This window comes from Crocodylus porosus, unplaced genomic scaffold (assembly GCF_001723895.1).
Source record: "Crocodylus porosus isolate Cpor-Errol unplaced genomic scaffold, CroPor_comp1, whole genome shotgun sequence".
Classification (NCBI taxonomy): Eukaryota; Metazoa; Chordata; order Crocodylia; family Crocodylidae; genus Crocodylus; species Crocodylus porosus.
The window spans coordinates 23,307,392-23,332,495 of NW_017728915.1; the positions used below are offsets into that span (position 1 = coordinate 23,307,392).

General features: G+C 42.5%; 1 protein-coding gene across 1 annotated transcript in view; it reads right to left on the reverse strand.

The window, feature by feature from the left end:
• The window catches only part of LOC109310585 (neural-cadherin-like), an 81,034-nt gene that overhangs the window by 17,484 nt on the left and 38,446 nt on the right, over positions 1-25,104 (reverse strand). The window contains exons 16-28 of the mRNA XM_019535823.1: positions 22,167-22,450; positions 20,138-21,752; positions 18,209-18,302; positions 17,168-17,352; positions 16,784-17,013; positions 12,054-12,331; positions 9,607-9,821; positions 8,465-8,592; positions 7,861-7,988; positions 6,869-6,992; positions 4,999-5,179; positions 2,652-2,818; positions 1,196-1,460 (exon numbers count right to left, since the gene is read on the reverse strand). Of these exons, the coding sequence (XP_019391368.1) occupies positions 1,196-1,460; positions 2,652-2,818; positions 4,999-5,179; positions 6,869-6,992; positions 7,861-7,988; positions 8,465-8,592; positions 9,607-9,821; positions 12,054-12,331; positions 16,784-17,013; positions 17,168-17,352; positions 18,209-18,302; positions 20,138-21,752; positions 22,167-22,450 (3,894 nt within the window). The remainder of the gene's footprint in view (positions 1-1,195; positions 1,461-2,651; positions 2,819-4,998; positions 5,180-6,868; positions 6,993-7,860; positions 7,989-8,464; positions 8,593-9,606; positions 9,822-12,053; positions 12,332-16,783; positions 17,014-17,167; positions 17,353-18,208; positions 18,303-20,137; positions 21,753-22,166; positions 22,451-25,104) is intronic.

The window sequence follows — 25,104 nt, forward strand, 5'->3', positions numbered from 1 at the left end:
GCTCTCAGTCAGGCTTTTTGAAAGGACAGCTGGCTCTCCTGGACTCCTCTCCCCCTCAGACTGGGTCCCAGGGGATCCTGCCCATGAGTCCCTTGAGTGAGCTGAAGTCCGCTTTTCTGAAGTCTAGGGTCCTTCCTCTGCTACTCCTTATCCTTCCTTTCCTCAGAATCCTGAACTCAATCATCTTGTGGTCGCTGCTGCCCAAGTTGCCATCTACTAGTACCTTCTCCACCAAGTCTTCCACATTTGTGAGCATCAGGTGAAGAAGAGCATGGCCCCTAGTTGGCCACTCCAGCACTTACACGAGGAAGTTATCCCCAATACTCTCCAAAAACTTCCTGGATCACCTCTGCACTGCCATGTTGCCCTCCCACCAGATGTCAGGGTGATTGAAGTCCCCCATGAGAACCAGAGCCTGTGATCAGGAAACTTCCACTAGCTGTTTGAAGAAGGCCTCATCCACCACTTCCTCCTGGTCTAGTGGTCTGTGGCAGACCCCCACCACAGCATCACCCTTGTTGCTCTCCCTTCTGACCCTAACCCAGAGACTCAACAGGCCTATCTCCAGCTTCATACTGGAGCTCTGAGCAAGCATATGGCTCTTTTACATAAAAAGCAACTCCTCCTCCTCTTCTCCCCTGCCTGTCCTTCCTGAACAGTTTGTACCCGTCCATGACAGTGCTCCAGTCATGCGAGCTCCCACCAAGTCTCTGTTATTCCAATCACTTCATAGCTCTATGATTCTGTGAGGACTTCCAGTTCTTCCTGTCCATTTCCCAGGCTCCATGCATTTGTGTATAGGAATGTGAGGCGACTAGTGATTGCCCTAATTTCTCAGGAAGCATAAGAGCACCTCTCCTGTTGCCCACTCCTGCTTGCTCTTCCTCCATGTCTCCTGCTTCCCCATGTACCTCAAGACTTTGGTCTCTATCCCTGGACCCTGCAGTCTGGCTGGGAGAGGGTTTTGTAAGGTGTCCAGACCCTTCCTAACCCAATGTGGCACACTCCGGCACCTTTGTCCTGCTGTGAATGTTGTATTTTGTCTCCTGCAAATGCCCACAAACTTGCCTTCCAAAAACTCCATCTAACTCAGGCTTTATAAAGGAGATGAATGTCTCAATGTTCACATATAGTACCAACAAACCCTCTGATTAATACCCCACGTTCTACAACAGTTAAGCCAAGGAATCCTTACCTTGAAAACTCTGATTTGGATTGAAAGGGTAAGTATTTCCAAGCACCAAACTGCTGGGATCAATTATAATTTCTCTGTAAACTCCTGCTGCTCTAAGTATTTCTCTCTTCCCACCTCCTTCATACAGGCGAAGAGTGAATTCATTCTCAATTCTCTCCAAGGTGATATGATGCCACTCACCATTGCCAATGGTGTAGGAGGAAAGATTTACAGTATAGTTTCCATCACCCAGGTTATACGAAACCATTAAGAATCCCTGAGACACCTTGGGGATTATGAACAGAGTGTTAAAAAGAAAAGGAGAATCAATCTGTTGTCCAGTATTTGATCTGTCAGGTCATTTGTATCTAATATCTCTTAATTAGTAAGCAATTTTGAAAAACAGGACTGAAGCCTAGATAAACCTGCTAGGTTAAACTAGCTAGCTTGAGCACTGGTAGTAACTTAGATACCCATGCACTGATGATGCCCATGAAAATTAATACACCCTGATTTTCTATGAGTACAGAGCTTAAATACAGGACACGTTTATAGCATTGTATTTGCCTTAATCCAGCATTAAAAAGGCAGGGGTTATACAATATATAGCCTTACAACAGTGGAAATTACTGCAATCCATGTAAACTTATCCTGGAAATGTATCAGTTGAAATTTCACTGGCTTAAGTGTTGTATGTCTGCAGTTATCCAAAAGTAGCCATTTACTAGATGCAAATAGCCTATTACCTGCTTCCTGCACCTAGGTGAGGCACCAAAATTGTGCTGCTGTGGTAATTACCCTAGGATACCTGGTTGTCTGCTTGTGGTGGATCCCACATTGGGATACACCTGTATACCTTTGCTTATCAATGCATTTTACCCCAGTGTTAATGTGACAGGTATCCAAGTCCTGTGACAAAAGCAAACAGATGGTTACATGGTTGGGAGTGTGCTACAGTGTCACTCTTTCCTGATGGGTCCAAAAAATGCAGATCAGTAGTGATCAGTGAGGATTACCACTTGATGGCCTATGTAGAATCAGTCTGATATTTTCAATTTAGGGCCAAGGTCACAGGGCATAATCCAATGGTATCTTTCCTGGCCAAAAAGAATCAAAACTGAATTCTGTATTCCTGCTGCAGGGTTGCTACAAGGCCAACATTTTAACACAGCTGTCTCCAGCTAGAGTCACACAGGACACCAGACTAGAAGGACTACTTATCTATTGTCTGTGGTAGTTCCTGTGGTCCTGTTTTACATGGATATAAATCCATTGAAACTCCTGGGATTACAGCGTAAAATCTACTTAACAAATAGAGAAGCAGGACCTTACCCTACACATATTTGGAAAAGGTGAAATATAGAACTGTACAGTACAATTTTGGAGATGGGTACTTCTGGTCTTGTAGGATAATGTAAACATAAAGTTGCCATTTTGCCCATAACTGGCCAAAATGGGTTGGAGGGGACAACCTCACCTGCAGGGTGATGTATTCATCCTTGTTCCGAGAAGCCATGCTCACAATGACACTGTCAAGCTGTCGTGTCCTAATCATTGCCTCTAAGAGCATTCTGCGGGAAGACACAGCAACAGGAAGCTGATACCGGATGTGGCTCCCTGGGCCAAATATATACTCTTTGGCAACTAAGAAATCAAAATAAAAGGTTACCCTTTGTAGGAAAAAGATGATATTACAAAAGAGTTAGGTAAGTAAAACAAGAGATTCCACTTGAGGCACTGCCCAGCAAAACAGTGCTGACTTAGTGCATCTGCTCAAGTCCTTCAAACCTGTTCCATTGCTTTCCCCACCTCTGTTCATTAGTACAGCTAGGCATATCCCCATCTGGACCCTATTAATGCAGCTATTCAAAATTCTTGGAGGGAGAAGCAGCAGGTATCACCATGTTCCCTTTCCCCATGCATTGAGCAGGTTCCTGCACAAAGCCCCTTGCCCATTTGTTCATCCCATCACTCCCAATGCACTTGTGACTTCCCCAGCATACCTATTTTTCCCACCCTGAAAGCAAAGGACCCATCAATATAGTTCCTTAACTGGAACTCAATATTCTAATAATTATTTTTAAAGTACGTTTACAGCAGCAGCTTCTCTCACAACAGATTACTGTGAAACCCAAAGTTAAAATAACAGCCAGGTAGGAAAAACTGAGACAGCAGTGTGACGGGCTAGCTGGCAGTGACCTGGCCCAGGGGTTTTGAAAGGGCAAAAGATGATTGGAGGATTTGGGATTTCCTTTCTGCACCAATCAGGCCCCAGAGACTCACCCCCTGTGTCCCCCGATTGGCCCCTTGGGTCACCTGGAGGGGGATAAAAGGGGCAGCGTGGGCTGACTCAGGAGAGACAAGAGGGGGACAACAAGGAAGGAGCTTCACAGAGCTGGCAAGAGCTGAGCCAGCGGGGCAGGAGCAGTGCCCTGGAAGAGCCTGAAAGCAGCACCTGCAGGCAGCGGTGGGACCCTCAGCAGCGCAGTGTGCGGCTGGCAGGAGAGGCCCCCACTAGGCTCCAGGTCCCCTACGAGAGGCTGCAGCCAGCAGGAGAGGCTCCCCCTGCTCCAGCAAGGATCTTAGCAGCGACCTGAGAAGTTCCCAGCTCTGCTTCCGGCTCCTCCAATCAGAGGCCAGGCAGCTCGACATGAGGCCGGGGCTCCAGGAAGGTCAAGATCCCTAGCAGGCTGGAGCAGTGCTACCAGTAGTGGCTGTGTGGCAGCATTCTTGCCTACCACATGGGAGATCTAGGTTCAAGTCCCAGCAGAGGTGACTTGGGGTGAGTGAGATAACAAGAAGCAATTCTTCTTGCAGTAGAAAGGGGCCATTGTGTTTTCTCCCCCTCCAGGCACCAAGGCCCTATATTTCCTTGTCATTTTGCATTTTGTGCCTTTTTTATTTTCACCAACCAGTATTGTTTGTTCTGCTGTTTGCGTTTTATATTTTGTTAACCCTGTTTTTTTGTCAATGATTGTAAGTGTCTAACCTTTGTTGACTCCTACCCCCTTGGGCATTAGAGTGTCCACTATACCCTCTGATTTATGCCTGTTACATTCCCAGTATTAAAAAGTATATGGTTAAGTCCCCATTGCTGGTCTGGCTCTGCTGTACAGGGGGAGGAGAGTCCCTACACCTCCCACAGTGCTTGTGCACCTGCTTTGATCCCTTCAATTGGAGAGGGGGTACCTCTGGAGTACTGCCCGGGTTACAGCAGTATAAAGGAAATGCCTTTTACTTGTGTTCATTTCACTTCAACAGTTCACTGAATTCCTCCTGTTGTCCTGTTTCAGGACAACAATCAAACTCAATCCTTCCAAGACACTGAATAAGGCAAATCTGGTACTCAGTGAGCCATATTTCAAAGAGGAATTAAAACAAAGGCTGGGATTATCAAAAATGCCCAACAGCAAATTAGAACATTGCCCTAGGAAGTCGGCTAAACAAGTATCATTAATTATGAAGATAGGATATTGACTGACAATTATGCTACTTTTAAATGTGGGGCAGGGAAGAAGACTCACTACCTGTGTCCCTGTGCCAGCTGATTTATTTTAATTGCTGCATCTGTCTGCTTCTATTTTGCACTAAATGGACCTAAACTGCAATATTTTTTTCCTGAATGAAACAGGTAGCTGCCGTGTCATTTTCCACTTACAGCATAACAGAGTAGACAGACAAAAACTTACAATGGACTCACCTGAATCATAGTGACTCCCACCCCCCTTTCAACTGTTTTGTCAATGCTCACCCATTCAAAGCATATTGGATTGCAAAGTGCTTCATCACAGCCATGAAGAATGTAACAGAAATAGATCCCTCACCTTTATTACATCGGTAGCCATAATAACCTGGCAAACAATGACAACTAAATGAGCCCCATTCGCCAAGGCATCTCCCATGAACACCGCAGGAAGAGGTGCCCAGGGTCTCACAGCTCCCATCTGTTAATGTGCAACCAGGGGAGCTATTCAGGGACTCTGCAGGAGATTCAAGGTCATATACCTTTAAGAGAAAAATCACAGGATATTGGGATTTCATTTAATGAAGTTAAACTTTATGATTTTATGCCCAAGTGGTAACATTTATACCTATACCACGCGTCTAAACAGCCTAACTGAGCTTGGACACATTTCACATTAGCAGCTTCTCTTGTCCAGTGGAAGCTGCTCTTATTGCATGCCACTGCTAGGTAGCAGGGAAGATGGTAAATTGTCTATTTGCAGTGAGCAGTGCCTATGCCAGGGTCAGTTATGGACAAACAACCAGTAGTATAACTAGAGGAGGTTGACCAGGCACCAGCCCTGGGACCAGACTTAGGGTGAGGGCAGAAAAAGCAGCCCCTGTAGTACTGGCCAGGCTGCCACTGCCACCCTGGATGTCGGACAGCCAAGCTACATCTCTGCACACAACACTTAGGGTAATATAAATGTATATCAATGTAGTTCTACCCACGATTCTTTCTGGTGTAACTCTATAACAAAGCAAGTGAGGTTATCCTGGTGCAAGGGTTTACATTAGTCTGCTCCTTGCTTACACAAATGTAAAAATTACTTACTTTAGTGCATACGTGTTGGCTGTCTACACTCTCGGTTGTTTGTTGGGTTTTTTGGTTAGTTTTAAGCCAGATTTTTTAAATGCAACTTTTAACATTTTAATACAGCTTTTATTTTAAAAAATATTCATCATTACATTCTGCATTTGGATATGCTCGCTCTGAAGGTAAAGGAAAACTAATATTCTATACAATGCTGGCAGCTGGTGCAGGGACAAATATATCATTAACATTCAGAAATTCCTCGAGTGGGAGTAAGGGAAACTGTGGAATGTCACCTTGGAGGGCAGTATCCCAAGTACATGGAGAAGGAGATAAGCAATGGCATCATTTCTGCCTCACAAATATATCTACTATCAAGTAAAAGAGCACTTTTCATAGTAATCTTTCTGATCCATGTTACTATTGTCTTGTGCAGACTGAGATGATTCTGACATTTAATAGCAAAAATAAAGAGTGCTTATTTGCCTTAATGGAAGCTGCATGTGCTTATCTTTAGCAACGATGTGGGTTTTTAAAAGTTTTTCTATCTGTTCAATCAATATTAAAGCATACTGGAAACTGGCTTCTACCAATTTCCACTGGGCTCCAGCATTGTTAAAGAAATACAAAAGATACCACATTTCAGCAAAACGGCTGCCCCAGAACTAGGTTCAGAGATGCCAATTAAACCCTCAGGTTGTATACGCCATTCTTTTATACACAGTAGCAAATATAACTTATACCTTGTACATTTTCATAGTATTGCAAAGCAAAATTATTACTTATTTAGCAATTTGTGGTGGTTATAGCTTATTCAAGCATCAATGAAAAACTTCTAAAGACATAGCAGTAATAGACAAGAACTTAGGTAAGAACTTAGTCTCAGTATTATTTTTTCTCCATTTGCTATTCTAGTCCAATGACATCCCATACATGAATATTTCTGGTGAAAAAATACAACCACCACTGAAAACCCCCCAGTATAAACAGATGCAGGAGCAACTCACTGGCAACAGATATTCTGTACCACCAGTCCCATTACTAACCAGAACCATAATCTATCTTGACAAATATCAGTTCCCATATAAAATTCTTTAAACTAAAAACCCACACAAAATGCATCCTTACTACTGCAAACATTGTAACACTTGTCTTACCTGAGTATCCAAAATGAAATTTTGCAGACAGCCTACGAAATGCCTGTGTTGTAATTGGGGATAGGAGTATGGAATTGATTCTTTGACACCTCCCAACTGAAGAACTTGGTTTGAACTCAAATACCTTCAAACAATGAGATGCATGATAAACATTATGATGAATTTACCTTACCAAATGAACACTTGGTATAGGGAAAGTAAGTACCAAATACATCAGATTCCAAAGAATTATTTGAGGAATGGAAAACTTTGTACAAGAATATAGAAAAGGACCATATTCTCAGCTAGTATAAATTCACTAAGACAATGGCATCAACCTAAACCTGTAAATTAAGTGTGGGATTGTCAGCCAGAGCTTTGCCATGTGAAGTACTTTACTGAGAGCTAAAACCATGTGCGAACAAGCAAGGGGCATATGTTGCAATCTAGAAATCAGATTGCAGAACAAACTGTTTGAAGTTATTATAGATTCACATCCCTAAAGTAACCTTACTGAACACAGTGGAATTACTCCAGATTTACACAGATAACTCAGAGATGAATCTGGCTTTTAGTGTTTGTTATTTATAACTGTGTACCTAAGTTTTACAGAACTGAACAAATAAAACAGAATTGGGTGTCCCATCCTGTTCTCATTAAAGTAACAGAACTAATTCTGTGAGTACAGTTTGCAGGAATAAGCACTAATTGCTTGCTTATTGACAAGTGCCTGTCAAGTGAAAAGAATCCTCCTGTGGTGAAAACTCAGTACAGAGATTCAGGAGGGTCTTGTTCTACTCCTGGATCTACCACAAACTTATTCCATGACCTAAGGCAACTCACCCTCGCAAAACCACTTTGGGGCAGATTATGCTTATACAGAACTTTGAGGTCCTCAGGATGAACATCATTACAGAAATGCAAAGACTTTTTCTCATCATCTTGGCAGATAAGACATTCAAAGACATTAATTTAAAAATAATGTAACTAAGTCTCCAGAAATGTACCCTTACCTTCCTCCTTGGGGAATCAAGCCAGTGACCTCACAATTTGTGCGATCTTCAGTTGACAACCATTTACCAACTCCTTCCATCTCTGAAACAGTTGCTGCACTGCAGTGATCCAATGTGAATCGAACATCCTGTGCCAAAACAGAAGGTCACTACTATGCTGCAGAGCCAAGAGCCGCAGTATACTCCAACTGAATGTGTTCACGTGTTGGGCCAAATTTTTAGCTTCCCTCTCTCTACAGGGCATCACACAAATAAAGATTTGGACATTTTCTGTTCCATTTTCAACAATGTTACCAATGGTCAAACAAAACAATACTACTCCTAAAAATGCTACATTTACAAATGAAAACTCTGCCTTTGTGTAGGGGGTTGGATCAGATAATTCAAAGCCTTTTGCAACCCTGTGACTTTATGAGTCTACCCCCTCCTTCAAAAGGCAACAACTATGCATGCAATTCCATCCACTTTGTGCACTGACTTACTATGATCGTGCTCTGACTCTAATTTGTGAAAGTTTACAAGGTAGACAAATGTGAAGTTTACAGTATATGCAAATGCTAACTTGGAAGCTGGAAAGCCATAATGTGGAAAACAAGCAACTGACCTGGCCATTAGTTCGGACTTCAAGATGATGCCACTTTTTGTCTGCCACATTCAGGTGACTTGGGAACTGCAACATCACTGTACCTGAACCATGGTTCATTTTTAAAATGGGGATACCAATGGAAAGTTCTAAGAAGACAAGAATAAAACTATGTCTTTTAAATCCAGCTGCAAATATTTTCCCACTGTTGATAAAGATAATGAGACATATCGTGAATTTATTAGTTCAATGGTTATTATTAGCTAGAAGCTAGTGGGCTAAGTGCAAAAATTATGGGGTTAAATTCTATGGCACATACTGTGTGGGAGGACTGCCTACTGGTCTTCTGTATTTATAAATGCAGTTTCGATGCTAATTACTTTCAAATCGAATCTGCTACCTAGATTTTGCAGAGAAATTATACTGCCAAAAATATTTTTCTTCCTTTAATCAGATTCAAAGCGAGCACTGAAATGTATTTCTTACTAAGATACTCTCACTATATATATTCTAAATTAAACACTATTATTATTTATATAGACACATGCAGGTTTTAGTGCATTAGAGTTATATGTAACTTCAAAACAGTAAATTATACGTATGCGCAGGTTCTGTTATGATGGTGCACTGGGACTGAATTCATCCATCTTAAATCATAGTCTGTCAAAGAAAATATGCTGCAGAAATGCCCTGAAAACTGAAAGAATGTTAATAAGTGGATTTCTGTTTTCAAACCACATAAGAATGACAAGCAACTAAGACTACTTTAAACAAGTAATACCTGTCTCCGTTATTCCACTACATTATTTCCTTGTGGGATTTCTTTTTATAAATATGCCTGTTTTGTTTGCACTGGTTTCTTTAGCTCTGTGAATGGGCTTGGAGCCATTAAGTGCAGGCTATAAAAATACCCACAATGTCAAACAAAAACATACTGCCTGAGAACCCTTCAAGAGACTTCTTCTCATTTTTCTAACATCTTGCACCCAAGAGACGAGATCTATGCCTAAACTTGGGAGTTAAGCTGTCTATTAACTCAGACAGAAGTTAAAAATTCACACTATAAGTACTATATTGTCCATGGAACATCAATTCTTAGAGAATCATTACTTCAATTCCCTAAGAAGTATTTAGTTTTGTACACAATTGCAGAGAATCAGTACCTATTGCAATGAAGTTTTCTGTATTCTCAGGCTCTGGATCCGATAAAGGACCACTGTACAATAAAAGTCCATCTGGAACCTCAGTAATAAACTCTAGGGATAGTAAGCTCTCAAAACAAGGCTGGATGGGACGAAACCATGCATATCCATTTCCATGGAAACTGAGCTTAGTCTGCTGGCATTCAGGTCCATGAAATGAAACAGGACAACGACATCTGAAAGAGCAAATTAGAAAAAGACTACAGCAAAAAAAAGAATTGCCAAAATCAAAACACTCTTATATTCAGCTTATCTTTAAGACCACAGAGCACTGGCTGATGTGGTACAGAGCTTTAGAGTGGTAACAGTGAAGCATGATGAAGCTTTGTATTTAAGTTCAAGCCTTACCATAGTTCAAGATGCCTATTAAAATACCTTGAGAAATACAAAGTGATTATTTGTTCCATTATCCCAAACGAAACTAAAAACATATATTTCTGGAAGCTTTATGATACTGCACGTGAACAGTCAGAAACATACAACAAGAGCAAAGAGCTACCGGCTGTTGTTCATAACATGAAACGTTCCACACCAGATCGCTCCAAATACTCATATAACATCAGTGTAAACTGACATTTAACTGAAGGCAGGTGAACTACACTGATTTACATCAGCTGATGTTCTAGCCCAGAAGGTTTCTAACTGAGCATATTCCCCGCACTCCCTCTACTCCTGGCTTAAGCAGCTTCCCATATTTTTCCTAGATATTTCCTACATCAGTATTACATTCTTAGAGAAAAACTGGAAAACCACTTTTTCCTTTTATACTGAGGCCCCTGACAGACACTAAGCTTAAGACATGATTAACCAGTTAATCATGTCTTAAATAGTATCCCATCTGCACATTCATTCAATTAACAGCATGGTAAAACAGAATAAAACCACAAAGTTATTATATAAATAATTATAACTTTGTGACTGGTTCCCATTGCACCTTAACTTGAACACGGGGCCAGCACTGATCAGCTGACTGGCACTCCCAGCCATGGGAGTATATTGGAGCCCTTCAAGGCCCTGGCGTGTCCCCATGACTGGGAGCATCAGTCAGCTATTAAGTGCTCTAGGTGCAGGAGTGCATCACAGCCCTTCAAGACTCTGTTGTGCTCCCAAGGCTGGGAAGCACTGGCCAGCTAACCAACACATCCAGCTGCAGGAATGCAGTGGAGCTAAAGGCTTTCTTTTTCTAGGCCTGCACCTTGTTAACCCCTGTCCCAGGAGACAAAGTAATGGGAGATACTTACCAGCAGCTCAGGGCACGGTATGAGAGAGGCGGAAAGAAGAGCCTGCATGGCTCATCAGCTGCCTTTTTATTCAATTATGGCCAGCTGGTGACGTCAGCATCAGACGCCGGCCGGCAAGGATAAAAATGGCAGCCGATGCCGCGGAGGGGCGGATGGCACAGGGAAAGAGCTGCAGCCATCACCAGCAACAGAAGGGACTCTCCCATGGGACCCATGGAGCTGGGCAAGCAGGGACAGATGCTGACGGGACCGGGAGGAGCACCCCAGCAGGAGCCCTCATGGGACAGCAAAGGAGCAACAGGCATGCCGGCCGGAAGCATCGCTGGAGCGGCACCCGGAGACAGAGCTGACCCCAGGTGGGAGTGCGGGGATGACAGGGTGTGGAGGAAGTCACGTCAGAGGGAAGAAGACCCCGGGCGAGCCGGAGGGGGTTTGCAGTTGGGACGGGTATCGCCGCCGGACCCCAACTGGATTGATGAGCTGACAAGAGGGAATACTGAAGGCAACGGTCAGGAAGAAAGTAACCCACACAGAGCCCAGAGAATGATAGAAAGGGAACAGGGAGTGTTGGGTTTCCCCGTATTTTTTTTGTTGAGTATTTAGTTACCCTGGATGACGGGACATAGGGGAAGGGTGCGGATTCCCCGAGGAGCGAGGCTATAGAAAAGTCTCGGAGGGTTTACTGTTCCTGTTTTTTGGTACGTTCCCTGAAGGAGGGGTGAAGGCGAAGGTGAAGGGGGCCTAGGGGCAGGCCCATATGGGTGAGCGTGGCAATAGGCTACGGATGCCCAAACACTAAGTTGGAAGGTATTACCTGTAAGGGGGGAAAAGGCTGACAGACGAATGGAACACCGAAGGAGGCGTAGGGCCGGGGTGTAGGGGTGGTGGAGCCCCATGACCGCCAGGTGAACTACAGGCCACCGAGTTTACTCAACAAACAACCCCGCACACTGATGAACAACAAGTTGTGGCAGGCAAGTACGGGGTTGGAGACTCGGCAGGAAGACATCTACTCAGGCAACAACGCGAGTCCGTACGGAGCTTGACGTCTACCACCAGAGCGAAAGCTGCCCGAGAGCGGCTATTCGAAACCCAGTGGTCACAACCCCCTTTCACATTTAAAAAAGAAAAATAAAGTACAAAAAGCTGTAATACAAATGTTCTCACCTGTAGCCGTTCAGTGTGTCAATACATGTCCCACCATTGAGACATGGGTTCTGGGGGTAGGAAGCACAGGACTGATGAACTTGGTCTCTAGCTGAACAGGTGCAAACTGTGCTGATGTTGGTTGTTACAGAGACAAATGACACACTTCCAGCATCCACGACAGTTGGGGTGTCACTCACAATGAAGTAGTTTGTACAACCATTGCTCCCACTGCAGTCTGTCTTCCTGCATTCATCTATATCGATCTGTGAAACGTTCACTTTTAAAGCTGATTGAATCTAAGGAAAATGCAGTTAGTAAATCATTGCCTGGTCCTACTGGACTGTTTTCATTTATTCCTTTGTTTCTGAAAAAATTATGCAATCAAACTTTATGGAATCCATTAATTTTAATACTTTATGGAATACTTTAATTTCTTGAAAATTGTTCTTGAAAATTGTCTAACAGCCTAGATTTCATAAGCAGCTGAAATGACTTATCAAATAAAGGAAATTATATTATCTATTCAGGGTTTGAAAACATTAAGAGTAGCAATATTTCTTAGAATTAAATCATCACCATATAATATTAAGGGCCTCAGTTTTATCCCTGTTTTATGCTACTCTTAAAGCAGACTAAGACAAAACTAGACTTAGATCCAAGCAACTGTGTGTATTTAATAAGCTGTTATTTTGAGTTATAAAATCTATGAGAAAAAGAGTAAAATAAACTCCAGAAGTCAAAAACAAAAACAGCATTCTCTTTTCATTTCACTATTGCCTTCACTCCAATCCACCATTCCAATAAGACCTTTGGCCTGTATAACCACCTATTTGATACGTTTCTAAATATAGTGACATGTATTGAAAAAGAGATCTCCGAGAGCATGAATTATACTACACAGTGACATGATGCATCCTGTCAATGCAGTTGTGGGCCATGCTGTCAGCATCTATCAACCACTAGTGAGGATTCTGTACTACAGATTTAGACAGCTTTGCAGCAGTCTTACAGAAAAAGATGGGGCATATAAACAATCTTGGTTCCTTTGCATTATTGGGATGGCTGATTTTTGTTGCTTGCTAAAAACAGTTATGATAAAGTCCTATCCAAAGGGGACTAACAAATAACCTTTTATTTATTAAAATTTTAAATTAATAATAATTTCAGAGTTTCTACCAATGTTCTGTATGGGTAGTTAACTAAAACTCTTGCACACAAGATGAGAGAGGCATTTTCTACTCATGGTTTACATTCTATAAGTAGAGAAAGTCTTGATTACTAACAGACCAGTCACTAATTTTGGAAGGTGGGAGAGAAAATTAAGAGAATACTATTTCTTAATTATACGATGTAACCCAAAAAGGGTCCACTTGTTCTCACTTTAACGGATCACACTGCTGTGCAATATGGAGCAGTCTATTTGATATTTCTGCAACTTTCTACTTTGTTATCAAAATAGCTCCATACATAAGCAAAAGAAAGTTGTAATTTTGCAAAAACAGTTTCTGCCCCTCTGGTATTATAACTTTGGCCACTGGGTTTTTAGAATACTAATGGACAAATAAAAAAAGATACCATATGTATTTTGCAGTCTGATAATGGGTAGGCAAGGAACAAGCTGTGACTTCTGATCCTGATTGGCTAAGAATTGTACACAACCCATCAAGATCCAGAATGACCTGGATAAACTGGAGAAATGGTCTGCAATCAATCAGATTCATGCAGACTTGTATGATCAGGGGGCAGCAGGGCAGGCCCTACGAGGAGAGGCGACAGGACCTGAACCTGTTCAGCCTCCACAAGAGAAGGCCAAGGGGGGATCTAGTGGCCTGTTACAAACTAGTCAGAGGGGACCAGCAGGCACTGGGAAAGTCCCTGTTCCCCCAAGCACTACCAGGAGTGACCAGGAATAACGGTCACAAGCTGGCAGAGGGTAAATATAGGCTAGATATCAGGAGGTGCTACTTCACGGTCAGGGCAGCTAGGATCTGGAACCACCTTCCAAGAGAAGTGGTGCAGGCTCCTACCTTGGAGGTCTTTAAGAGGAGGCTAGATGTACACCTTGCTGGGGTCGTTTGACCCCAGTACTCTTTCCTGCCATGGCAGGGGGTCAGACTTGATGATCTGCTCAGGTCCCTTCTGACCCTAGAAACTATGAAACTATGAAGATGAGATTCAACAAGAACAAGTGCAAAGTCCTGCACTTGGAATGGAATAAGTGTATGCACAAATACAGACTGGAATGAGTAGCTAGACTGCTGTACTGCAAAGAAGGATGCTGAATGAGCCCACAGCGTGCTCTTGTTGCAAAAAAAGCTGAGACCACACAGGGCAGTATCAATACAAGTGTCACTTACAAATCAAGGGAAATGACTCTTCCACTCTATTCAATACAGATGAGGCCTCACCTGGAAAACTGTGTCCAGTTTTGGGTTCCTCACTTCAAGAAAAATGTGAACAGATTGGAAAGAGTCCAGAGTGATAAAAGTGATTGATTAGAGGCCTGGGAAGCAAGACGTAATGAGGAATGGCTGAAAACCCACTTGGGGAAGAGAAGACTGAGCGGGGATTTGATAACAGTCTTCAAATGCCTAAAGGGAAATTATAAAAGGGATGGAAATAAGCTTTGTAGGGACAGGATTAGGAGCAATGGTCTCAAACTGCAGCAGAAGTTTAGGTGGAGATTAGGAAGAAATTTCTGCCTATGAAGGTAGTCAAGCATTGGAACAAATTACCTAGAGAAATTGTGGAACCTCCAGTCCTGAAATCTTCAAGAGTAGATTAGACAGACACCTGCTCTTGGATGGTTTGGTCAGGGATAATTCTGCCTCAAATAGAGGACTAGACTTGACCTTCCCATCTAGCCCTACGTTCCTATGATCCTGTATTTTCAGAAAAGTTATGCCCACCTTTTCTCCCACCCTGACTATTTTATCCATCCTGACATATCTTGTCTTTCAGGCTGCAAGCTTTTTCTAGTATGGTTTATTACCATATTTACCTGAATCCAAAGCAACTCTGACTTTAAAATGATGCCCTAATAATTGGATTCTATACAGGAAAAATGTATAAGTTTTCCATAATTTTTTCATGTATAACATCTAATGATTGGAGGATGGTGTTAAGTTTTATCCCCCCCCACACACACATACACACACATTGCAGAGTGGCAGGCAGGCAGTAGGGGGACAGCCAGCATGGGAATCAAATGCTTGACCCCTGCCCCTTTCCCCCCTGCACCTGCTCCCCCCCGCCACTTCCCCCCCACTTATCTCCTCTCCTGGTGTCAGAGTGCCCTAGCACCCACCCCCCCAGCATCTTCCCCCACCACACACACATGGCCCACTCCACTTGTCTCCACTCCAGGGCCTGCCCCCTTCCTCCTCCTGCCCAGCACTGTCTCTGCTCCCCCACACCCACTACCCCTTCTGCCCCCTCCAGCCTCTGCTCGCTCACTGCTGATTACCCTCTGACTCCAGCTTTGGCCCTATTCCAGCCTGGGCTACAGAGCACATGGTAGCTCCAGCCACAATGCAGCTGTACAGCACTGGTTATGGTGGCACCAGCTTTGGCTCCAGCTAAGGCTGCTGCATGGCTGGGCTGGGGCCAAAGCAACCATGTACTCCATGTGCCAGGCTGGAGCAAAGCCAAACCTGGAGCCAGAAAACAAGTAGCAGTAGTGGGTAGGCAGAGGCTGTAGCTTTGATCAAGTCAGGGCCAGTTGCAGCTGCAGTGGTCATCTGCTCCCCCAACCCTCTGCATGAATTCAAATCCACAGAGACATTTTCCCCACCCTGCACATTAAATGAGGGGACCACCTTGTCATGGATTTGAGTAAATAAGGTAGTTGCTGCAACCTGGAGCAGAAAGCATGGAGCACAGCCCCAGCCCAGTCCTGTAGCAGCAGTGTTGGCACCTCCCCACTGCTACAAGGCTTGGCTGGAGCCATGCTCAGCACTCTGGGCTGCAGCAGGGATGGAGCCTACCAGCACCATAGCAGAGGTATGGGGGGATGTGGGTGGAAGGGCAGGTGAGGGGTAGAGACTTTGGGGGCCTGAAGCTGTGGGGGGTAAGGGGGAACACAGGTGGCAAAGGACAAATTGCATGCCTGCCCCACTGTCTCCACACTGCCTGCCCCCTACCACCTGCCCCTCTACTGCCTGTCCACCACTGCTCCCTCCTACACCTGCCTCCTTACTGCCTACCCCATTATGGTCTGCAGTAGTGTGGGAGGGGGGGCGTAAATTTAAGACAATCATCCAATAATTAAATTCTATACAAGGAAAATTATAATAAATGTATACATTTTCCCTGTAGAGAATTTAATTAGTGGGGGGTTGTCTTAGATGCAAGTAAATAAGGTAAATGCTTCTATAGCATCTAACCTATCTCGGTTGGCCTCAGGCACTCCTGTGATAATTATACTTAATAATAATACACTTCATAAAGATAGAGGCAACTAATGACAACTAAAATGATAAGATCTGAAAGCAAGGATTGCCTTCTTGCAACTCAAAGGTAGAATACCTATTAAAATTAAATATTATGTAAAAAGGTGCACAGGAAAGAAAACAAATTCAAATAAAAAAGGACAAAATTTTGTATAATAGGTTTTCACTTGAGCAAAAAGTAAATCGGTAGGCCTGGCATGCGCCTCCATAGTAAATGACTCTTGGATGTTCATTGTATATCTGCACAAAACACCATACATAATGTTAAGTTTGCTGAAGTAAACCTGGAGCACATACCTTGTTTTTAAATGCTGCAACATCACCATGCAATTTCTCTGGTCTGTAATATGAAGAGCTGCCATGAACTGCAAATCTCAAGTCTGTGTGTCTCCTGTCAATGTTCATCACACTGAAGATATTGATATCACTAGGTTGAGCTGAGAAGATTTCTGCCAGTAGCTCCTGAAACTGGTCATGTTTATTTTTCCCATGCTCATCTCTCTTTATAAACTCCTCTGCTGTGACATCTGCATTTGGGATTCATAAATATACCAAAATTAAACACCTAAAGACACTGGTTACTCTCTCAACTCACCTACCAGGTAGAACTGCAGGTGTATCTGTCCTACATTAATACTCAAATATAGCGCCAGTCAACCTCTTCCTGAAAAGCAAACTGACCTGCCAGACGTACAGTCGCTGAATTATATATGGCTTCATTTTCCAACTCTTTGACATGGATCTGTATTGTAGATACAACATCAGGCCAGACTCCATCTGAAACTCTGACTTTGAAGTCATATGTCCCCTGAGGAGCATTATCCACCATTACCAGAGAGCCAGTCTTTTGATTTAATCTGAAAAACCTAGAAGTAATCCCCAGAATCAAGAAAAAAAACCTAATGAATCATATTGGAAACATTTTGCATGTACTTTCTAAAGTATACACACTGCACAAGCCCTAGAAGGCTGCTATGCAGGCTCTGTTGTCAACTGATCCATTTGGAATTAAAAATCAACCTCAGAAATGTACTAGAGCAAAAACCAAACTGAACCTAACTGGCCCCATTGGTGTGTACCACGAGGAAGCTTCAAATGGGAACTACTGTGACATGCCCGTGAAACATGATGAAGGCGGTAGTATTCTGTGGTTATGAAGGTGCTCTATAACCAATACGTTCTCTCTACACTACTTTAGATACTGTACCATAATATGCTGCCAGTATTCACTGTAGACATAACCCGAATTGAACAGAGCCATGTCTGCTAATGAAGTGGTGAATTCAGCTCTGGAAGAGCAGCACAATCACTCTCACTTATGATTGGCTGCATGATTTTTCTCTTTCTCATGTGTGCCCAGATAGAATGCGACTATAATAAGTGGAGGCAGGATCTCAAAAATGAAGCTTATTTTAGCATTTTTTTCTAAAATTTAACACAACTTTAAACACACAGAAAACTGATGGGAAGCTCTACTTAAAAATCAATAGCATTGTGTGGCCCTATATTATTTGGGATGAGGAAAAATACTGAATACATAAATTCCTTCTAATCTAGTTACCCAAGTTAAAATGAAAAAGCATATTCAGGCAGCACATTGCTTGTTATGTGTGATAATCCTGGCTTTATGCAGATAACATAGAGAAATCACATGGTGAGTAAAATAATTACAAAAGCATAAACATTAAATATTACTCAGTTTGACACAAATACAGTCCTCACTTGAGCATTTTTCCTTCAGAGAGAAATGTTTTATTGTCCCAGTCATCCTGATCTGGTGCAAACACTTCCCCAAGCTCTGTTGTTGACCATTTTCCTGTTGAGATAAATTATAATAAATCTGCATTTAATTTTTGTTTTTCAAAGGGTTTTAAATTCCACTGCATTCATTACTACATTTATCATTTTCATATTCCTGTTAGATTCTGGTGAAGGTTATGAACCAAGCTTCTTGAAATAGCGTACTGCCTGTAGTCTGCTTTCTCCTACAAACATATGTGAAAGCTAGGCAAAGACCAGAAATATAGTGCAAAAAGCAACAAGAAAAGAAGAATAATACACTTATGAACTGATTTTCAGACCAAAAAATGGGCTAAACCAGAATTTAAAGATTCATAAATTCTAATAGGAGGCAGCTATTTCATACTGTATCACTAGTGCAGAGGTTCCCAACAATTTGAGACTCAAGACACCACTCATCAGATTCAAAGCACCCTTCCGTAACTTTTGTGAACTGAAAAGCACTCCATTTCAAAAACAAAATTCATTTTTTACAGGAATTTCCTCCTTACAGAGGTGGCAGGCAGTAGGGACAGGGCAGCTGAACAAGGACAGCTTCAACCCCACCTCACACCCAAAGCTTGAGCCTGCCTTTATCTGCCTGTATCTACTTACCTCCTTACACTTCCTACAGTAACCTTCAAAGGACCTCACAGCATACTGGTTGAGAATCACTGCACTAGTGTAATCTAGACTTAAACCAGTACAAAGCAACCCAGTAAAAGGAGGAGTTTCTCATGGTACAGAACCACCATAGCACCTCTTATACTGCACCTTCTCTGAACAAGAGTCCAAGTGTATGATTTCAGAGGAAAGGGCATGGACAATAATGCCTCTTACTGCATCATTTCTTGCATCTAATTTTGGTTCCCTGTAGCTGAAGTAACAAGACAGCCGACTGGCTGCTCTAGCAGAAAGGAAGAAGAGCTAACAGAGAACAGCACCAGGATGAGGCTGCACATTAGGTTTAATGTTGTTTGTACAATTTATCTGCACAGATTATCCACAGACACCGTATGGCAAAAAATATACAAACTTCTTTAAATTCAGGTCTGGAGTCAGAGTTTATTCAGGCAAGCCCTACTTAACTTTCAGCTGCTTTTCACCCTCATTTCAAACAGAACTAGACAAAACATTTTTGGTGAACAGTAAACTTGCAGATTTAGGGGACATCAAAACCTGTTTGTAAAATTAAGGTCAAACTAAGCACATTTTCAGGTTTGGCTGAAAATATTGGGGGAAATGAAAGAATTCATTCAAAGGCAAAATGATTTGCTTTTAACTGAAAGAATTCTTTTCAGTTTGACCAGAGCCAGGTTTTCTTGGACTGAACTGAAGAAATCACTATACACCCTACTCTAATTTCATATGCTATCAGAAAACAGCAAACAAACAAGTGTTATTCAGTAGAAAAAATACAATGTAATTGCTGAAATACATAGTAAAAGCTATAGTAAAGTTTAAGATTAACATTTTCTAATGTTTTTATTCTAACTTTCCCTTACTTCCACTCCTGATCCAGTCAGTCCCAGGAGAATCTTTTGCTGAAAACTTAAATAAAAATAAATCATTTCTGAGAATCCTGAGCATTAAAAAAAAGTTGTTATATATAATTTTATTGCTTTTAAACAGGTAAAAAGCATACACATTAAAAACATAAGATTTGTATTGGTTGTAGATGCCAAATGACGTTTTTCACACTTTGGCCCATACATTCAACCCACTGAATCATTTTGTTTATCTGTAGATTTAGGGTTTTAGTAACTGATAACTGTGCAAAACACAAAATATTCAAAACAAAGAAACTAAATTAATAGCAAGCCAAATTTTACATTTTCCACCCATCTGGCTGCATATCTGAACAGCACCTACCTCTATGTGTGTAGACAAAGACTTCCTTATGGCCTGCTGCATGGCTGTTGTCATTCTCATCACCAATTGTTATGGTCAGTGTGTTTGTAGCACTCATAGATGGAGTCCCACTATCTGCTATAATTACTGGCAGATGAAATACCTTCTGCTTTTCTCTGTCAAAAGACCTCAGAGCCTTGATGGTGGCTGTGTTATTTCTGTTGTCAGTAAGTGAAAAATCCAAAGAATTCTGATAACTTAGTGGCAGTGAAAAAGTAAAAGGTGGTCCATTTTCATCACTGTCTGGATCGAAAGCATGAAGAAGCTTTGAGGTATGGTTCATATACACTACCTGAGGCCCCAGTGTATTTTCCCAAACCACGGGCATGTAGGGTGCTTCAAAACATGGCCCATTGTCATTAATATCAAGCAAGTTAATCAGGATTGTAACACTTCCAGTTTGGGCAGGAATCCCTTGATCTGAAGCCTGTATAATTAAATGGTATTGCTGAATAACTTCACGGTCCAGTGCACTTGCCACAGTCACATAACCCTGTTGATCAACTGCAAATTGACTCAAAGGATCTGAATCTGATCTAATAGAATATATAATATTCCCATTCACACCAGAATCCTCATCTGTGGCTTTCACTACAGTGACTGGAGTACCTACAGGTATGTTTTCAAAGAAAGGGCTTGTATGAACAAACTGAGAACCGAATACTGGACTGTGATCATTACAGTCTTCAACCTCAATCAGGCAAGTTGCGATGCTGGAAAAATCAAGATCTTCCACTTTAATAGTGAGGTTAAACCACCTTTCGTGAGGTTTCTCATAATCCAAGTGCTTTTTCAATCGGATAGCTGCACGCTGATCTTCTTTAGCATTTTCAATGTAAAACTTCTGATCTGGATCTCCCGCAATGATGCTGAATGTTAAGCGAGCATTTTCCCCAGTGTCCGCATCTACAGCAGATAATTCCATAACTTCTGAGTTGACCGCACTGTTTTCAGGAATCACCACCTGCCAGACCTCTTGAGTGAATTTAGGTATATGATCATTGACATCTGCAACCCATATGGTGGCAGTACCAGTTCCTGTCAACCCTCCCCCATCTCTTGCTTCTACAATAAGAAGGTATTTTTCAGTCCTCTCTCTGTCTAGCATCCCCTCTGCCACATGGACTGTACCAGTACTGGGGTTAATATTAAACATATCAATGTCAAACCCATTTTTTGCATTCTCAATCATCCTGTAAGTCAAAACTGCATTAAGACCAACATTTGGGTCATCTAAATCTACAGCTGTCATTTCCATGACCAACGTGTTCGCAGGAGAATTTTCAAAGACACTCCCATTGCAATTGTTAGGCATGCACACGAATGTGGGGGCATTATCATTTATATCCCACACATTAATAATTACATCAGCAAATCCAGTAAGTCCTTCTCCTCCCTCATCAGTTGCCAACACAACAAATCTCCATAGTGCTCGCTCTTCTCGGTCCAGAATCTTCTGAGAGTAAATGCTGCCCGTGTTTTCATCTATGGCGAAGACTTCAGCTGCCCCATGTCCATGCAAGGAATACCTCAAATCTCCTCCATCCACACTGCTGTCAGGATCATTTGCTGCAACCTATGAAGGGGATGCAACAGTTTAATGATACAATACATATTTCTGAATTATATCCCATTTGCTACTATGTCCTGAAAAAGAGATGCCAATGAAAGTGCAGCATATGCTCCTAATAGACTGATGACAGGTGGCAGAAAATAGATATTGCTACTTCACACTATAGCAATCTATTTTGTGTGTTCATATGATTATTCAAGTAATTGTACTGTGGAATAATAGTCTATCACTTTTTATGATAATATTATATACCATACCATAATTATTTTCTTTATAAAACTGCATGTGTATCTACCTACAACGCACTTTCTTTAAAGAACTAAATTTAACATTTAAATTTAAATTAACCGATTAGAATAATAATGCTAGAAATATGTTGCTCTATGAAAATACCAGTAAAGGAAGTTCATAAAATACCTGAAGTACAAAGACTGGTAACCCATCCAGTTCTTCAATAATACTTCCATAGTATTCACTGTTAGAAAAAACTGGGGCCTCATCATTTTTATTCACTAGGTTGATGATGATAATTGCATAATCCTCCCATTTACCATCAGAGGCCAATAAATGTAGTTCATACATTTTGGCTTCTTCATAATCCAGTGGTTGAGCAATAAAGATGGCTCCTGTTTCTGGTTCAACATCAAGTACGCCACCAATATTTCCAGCTGTGATCTGGTACCTTAGTTTAGCATTTGTTCCTGTAAATCCACAAACAGAGTATTAAACTCACGTTTCATTTAAAGTGCATCAAAATATGCAATTATTTTACAGCATTTCTATCTGAAGGTTTGATCATTAATAAGTAATATTAATACAGATTTCCCCTCATTTTATGTGGGTTCTGCATGTGCAAATTTGCTTTTACACGAAGACCCTTTTTATACCAAAAATTCATTATATGTGAGGTAAATTTACTCCTATGGAATCGGTGTGGTGGGAGCCCACAGTCAGCTGCTTTGTGAGGTGTGTTGTGGGAGTGACACGCACCAAAATATGGTCTCCTGTGTGGATCTGTGCTCCTCACTCATTGTCTGCAACATGTGTTTCTGTAGTTGCCATAGCCATTATGATACTGCCCTGTTCTTGTGTGTACTGTCTGCTGCTGAGTGTCACACCCTTGATGCCGGTGCACCCTTGACCTGCGAGCCTGGGTCGGCATGACCAGCTTGGCACAAGGAGGGATTTATGACCGGACAGGTGGGGGTTAACGGCGAGCAGGAGTCAGATGATTTAAAGCGTGATGGTTACACAGAAAGTTTATTTGACTTACGCTACTGATGTAGTACAGCGTAGGCAGAGGAGTTGATTTATTCAGTTACAGCATGCAGATGCTCTGTCACCCAGCGATTACAGTGGGTTGCAGACTTGCTGAATACAGGTTTTAAACAGTTCACACAAATTACTACGGTCTATAGATTACCGAGAGCTCTTGACAAGGAAGATAAGATGGGCTGGCAGAAACGGGGTTACACCAAAAGAAAATAAACCGGGGCGGGGAGATGTCTGTAACTGATCAGGTTACAGATTGTGTCTCCTGGGAATGCTCCGAGATCTCCGCCTTGGGCGGAAGTTCTTTCAAAGTTATACTAAGTAGGATAGCCAATTATTACACGCCAGGTATGAATAATTAACGAGTTGGCACTTGCGCTCTCTTTGTTTGCTCAAGTTTCAAGAAAAGGGGGATCATTTTTTTACTTAGGTGATACTGGTCCTGTTTGGTCACAGGACGGCGAGCACAGTACATTATTTAATTTTACAACTTCATTACAGTCAGCCAATTTGGTATCTTGTTACCAGGTTACAGTATCTCTTTTGACGTATTCAAGGTTAGTTTCTCTTGTGTAGGGAGCTCCAGTGATTTGAAATGAGGCACAGACAGGGGTGTATATATGCAGTACCATTAATACAGAGGGATAGACTACAATTGCAGAGTTTGTTGTGTTAGTCTCTGACCTTTTGTCTCTGACCTTTTGCCATTGGCATCTGAAATCAAGACTTTGATCTTTGACGCTGAGTACCAAAATTGTCTTGTAAAAGTGGTAGAAATGGGTCCGGGGGTCAGTACAGTCAAGGTCTTGGAATGTATCCCTAGTTGTTACATTGTAAAGTGGGTTCCCTTTTTGCGAATTTCAGTTATGCATCATGTTCCAAGAATGCATGTACAGCATAAAGCGAGGGAAAACTGCAACTATATCAAATTATTTCTATTTCAAATTTCAATCTGCCCATATGTTTAAATTCCTATCTTACTATTGGATTTTTAGTATACAAGTATTATATGGTAGTCTATATACAATATAGCTCAGGGGTGTCAAACTCATAGAATCAACGAGGGTTGGAAGGGACCTCAGGAGGTCATCTAGTCCAACCCCTGCTCAGAGCAGGACCACGCCCAACTAGATCATCTCAGCCAAAGCTTTGTCTAGCCGGGTCTTAAAAAACTCCAAGGATGGAGCTTCCACCACCTCGCTGAGTAACATGTTCCAGTGTTTTACTACCCTCCCGGTAAGAAAATTCTTCATAATATCTAACCTAAACTTCTCTTGCTGCAACTTAAAGACTGTTGCTCCTTGTTCTGTCATCTGCTGTCACTGAAAACAGCCTAGGCCAGGAGCGGGGTGTATGAGGGGGTGTGGGTATGCATGGCAGTGGGGGGGGCGTGCATGTACATGGTGAGGGGAGGGTGTGGGACTTACCCTACACACGCACAAAGATGCACGTGCACACAGATGCACATGCACACGCACTCTCTCTCAGAGCCAGCCGAAAATCGCGGGGGCTTGACCAACGTCCGCTGAGTCCTGCAGTCTGGCAATGCAGTCAGGAACCACGTGATGCTGGAGCAGCTGGCAGGGGTGGGAGAAGCAGGGGCAGCAGGCACAGAAGCAGGGAAATGGCAGCTACAGGTAGGGGAGTGTGCGGCAGTGAGCAGATGCACAGGAGTACAGCAACAGCTGGGTGGGAGTGTGGGGCCCAGGGCCAGGCCAGGTTGCACCAGCAGGGAGAGGTCCTGCCACTGGCTCCCCCCCTCCCCTGAGTCCTACTACCACTGGTGCCTTGTCATCTTTGTCAGGCAGCCAGAGACAGATAATAATTCATTTCCTAAATTGTTTAGGGGGCCCGGCAGGCTGGATAGAACGGCCTGGTGGGCTGGATGTGGTGCACAGGCTGTATTTTGCCCACCCCTGGTCTAGCTCCATCCTCTCTCAAACCAACCTTCAGGTAGTTGAAGGCTGCTATTAAATCCCTCCTCATTCTCTTCTCTAGACTACATAAGCCCAGTTTCCTCATAAGTCATGTCCGCCAACCCCCTCACCATTTTTGTCACCCTATGCTGGACTCTTTCCAATTT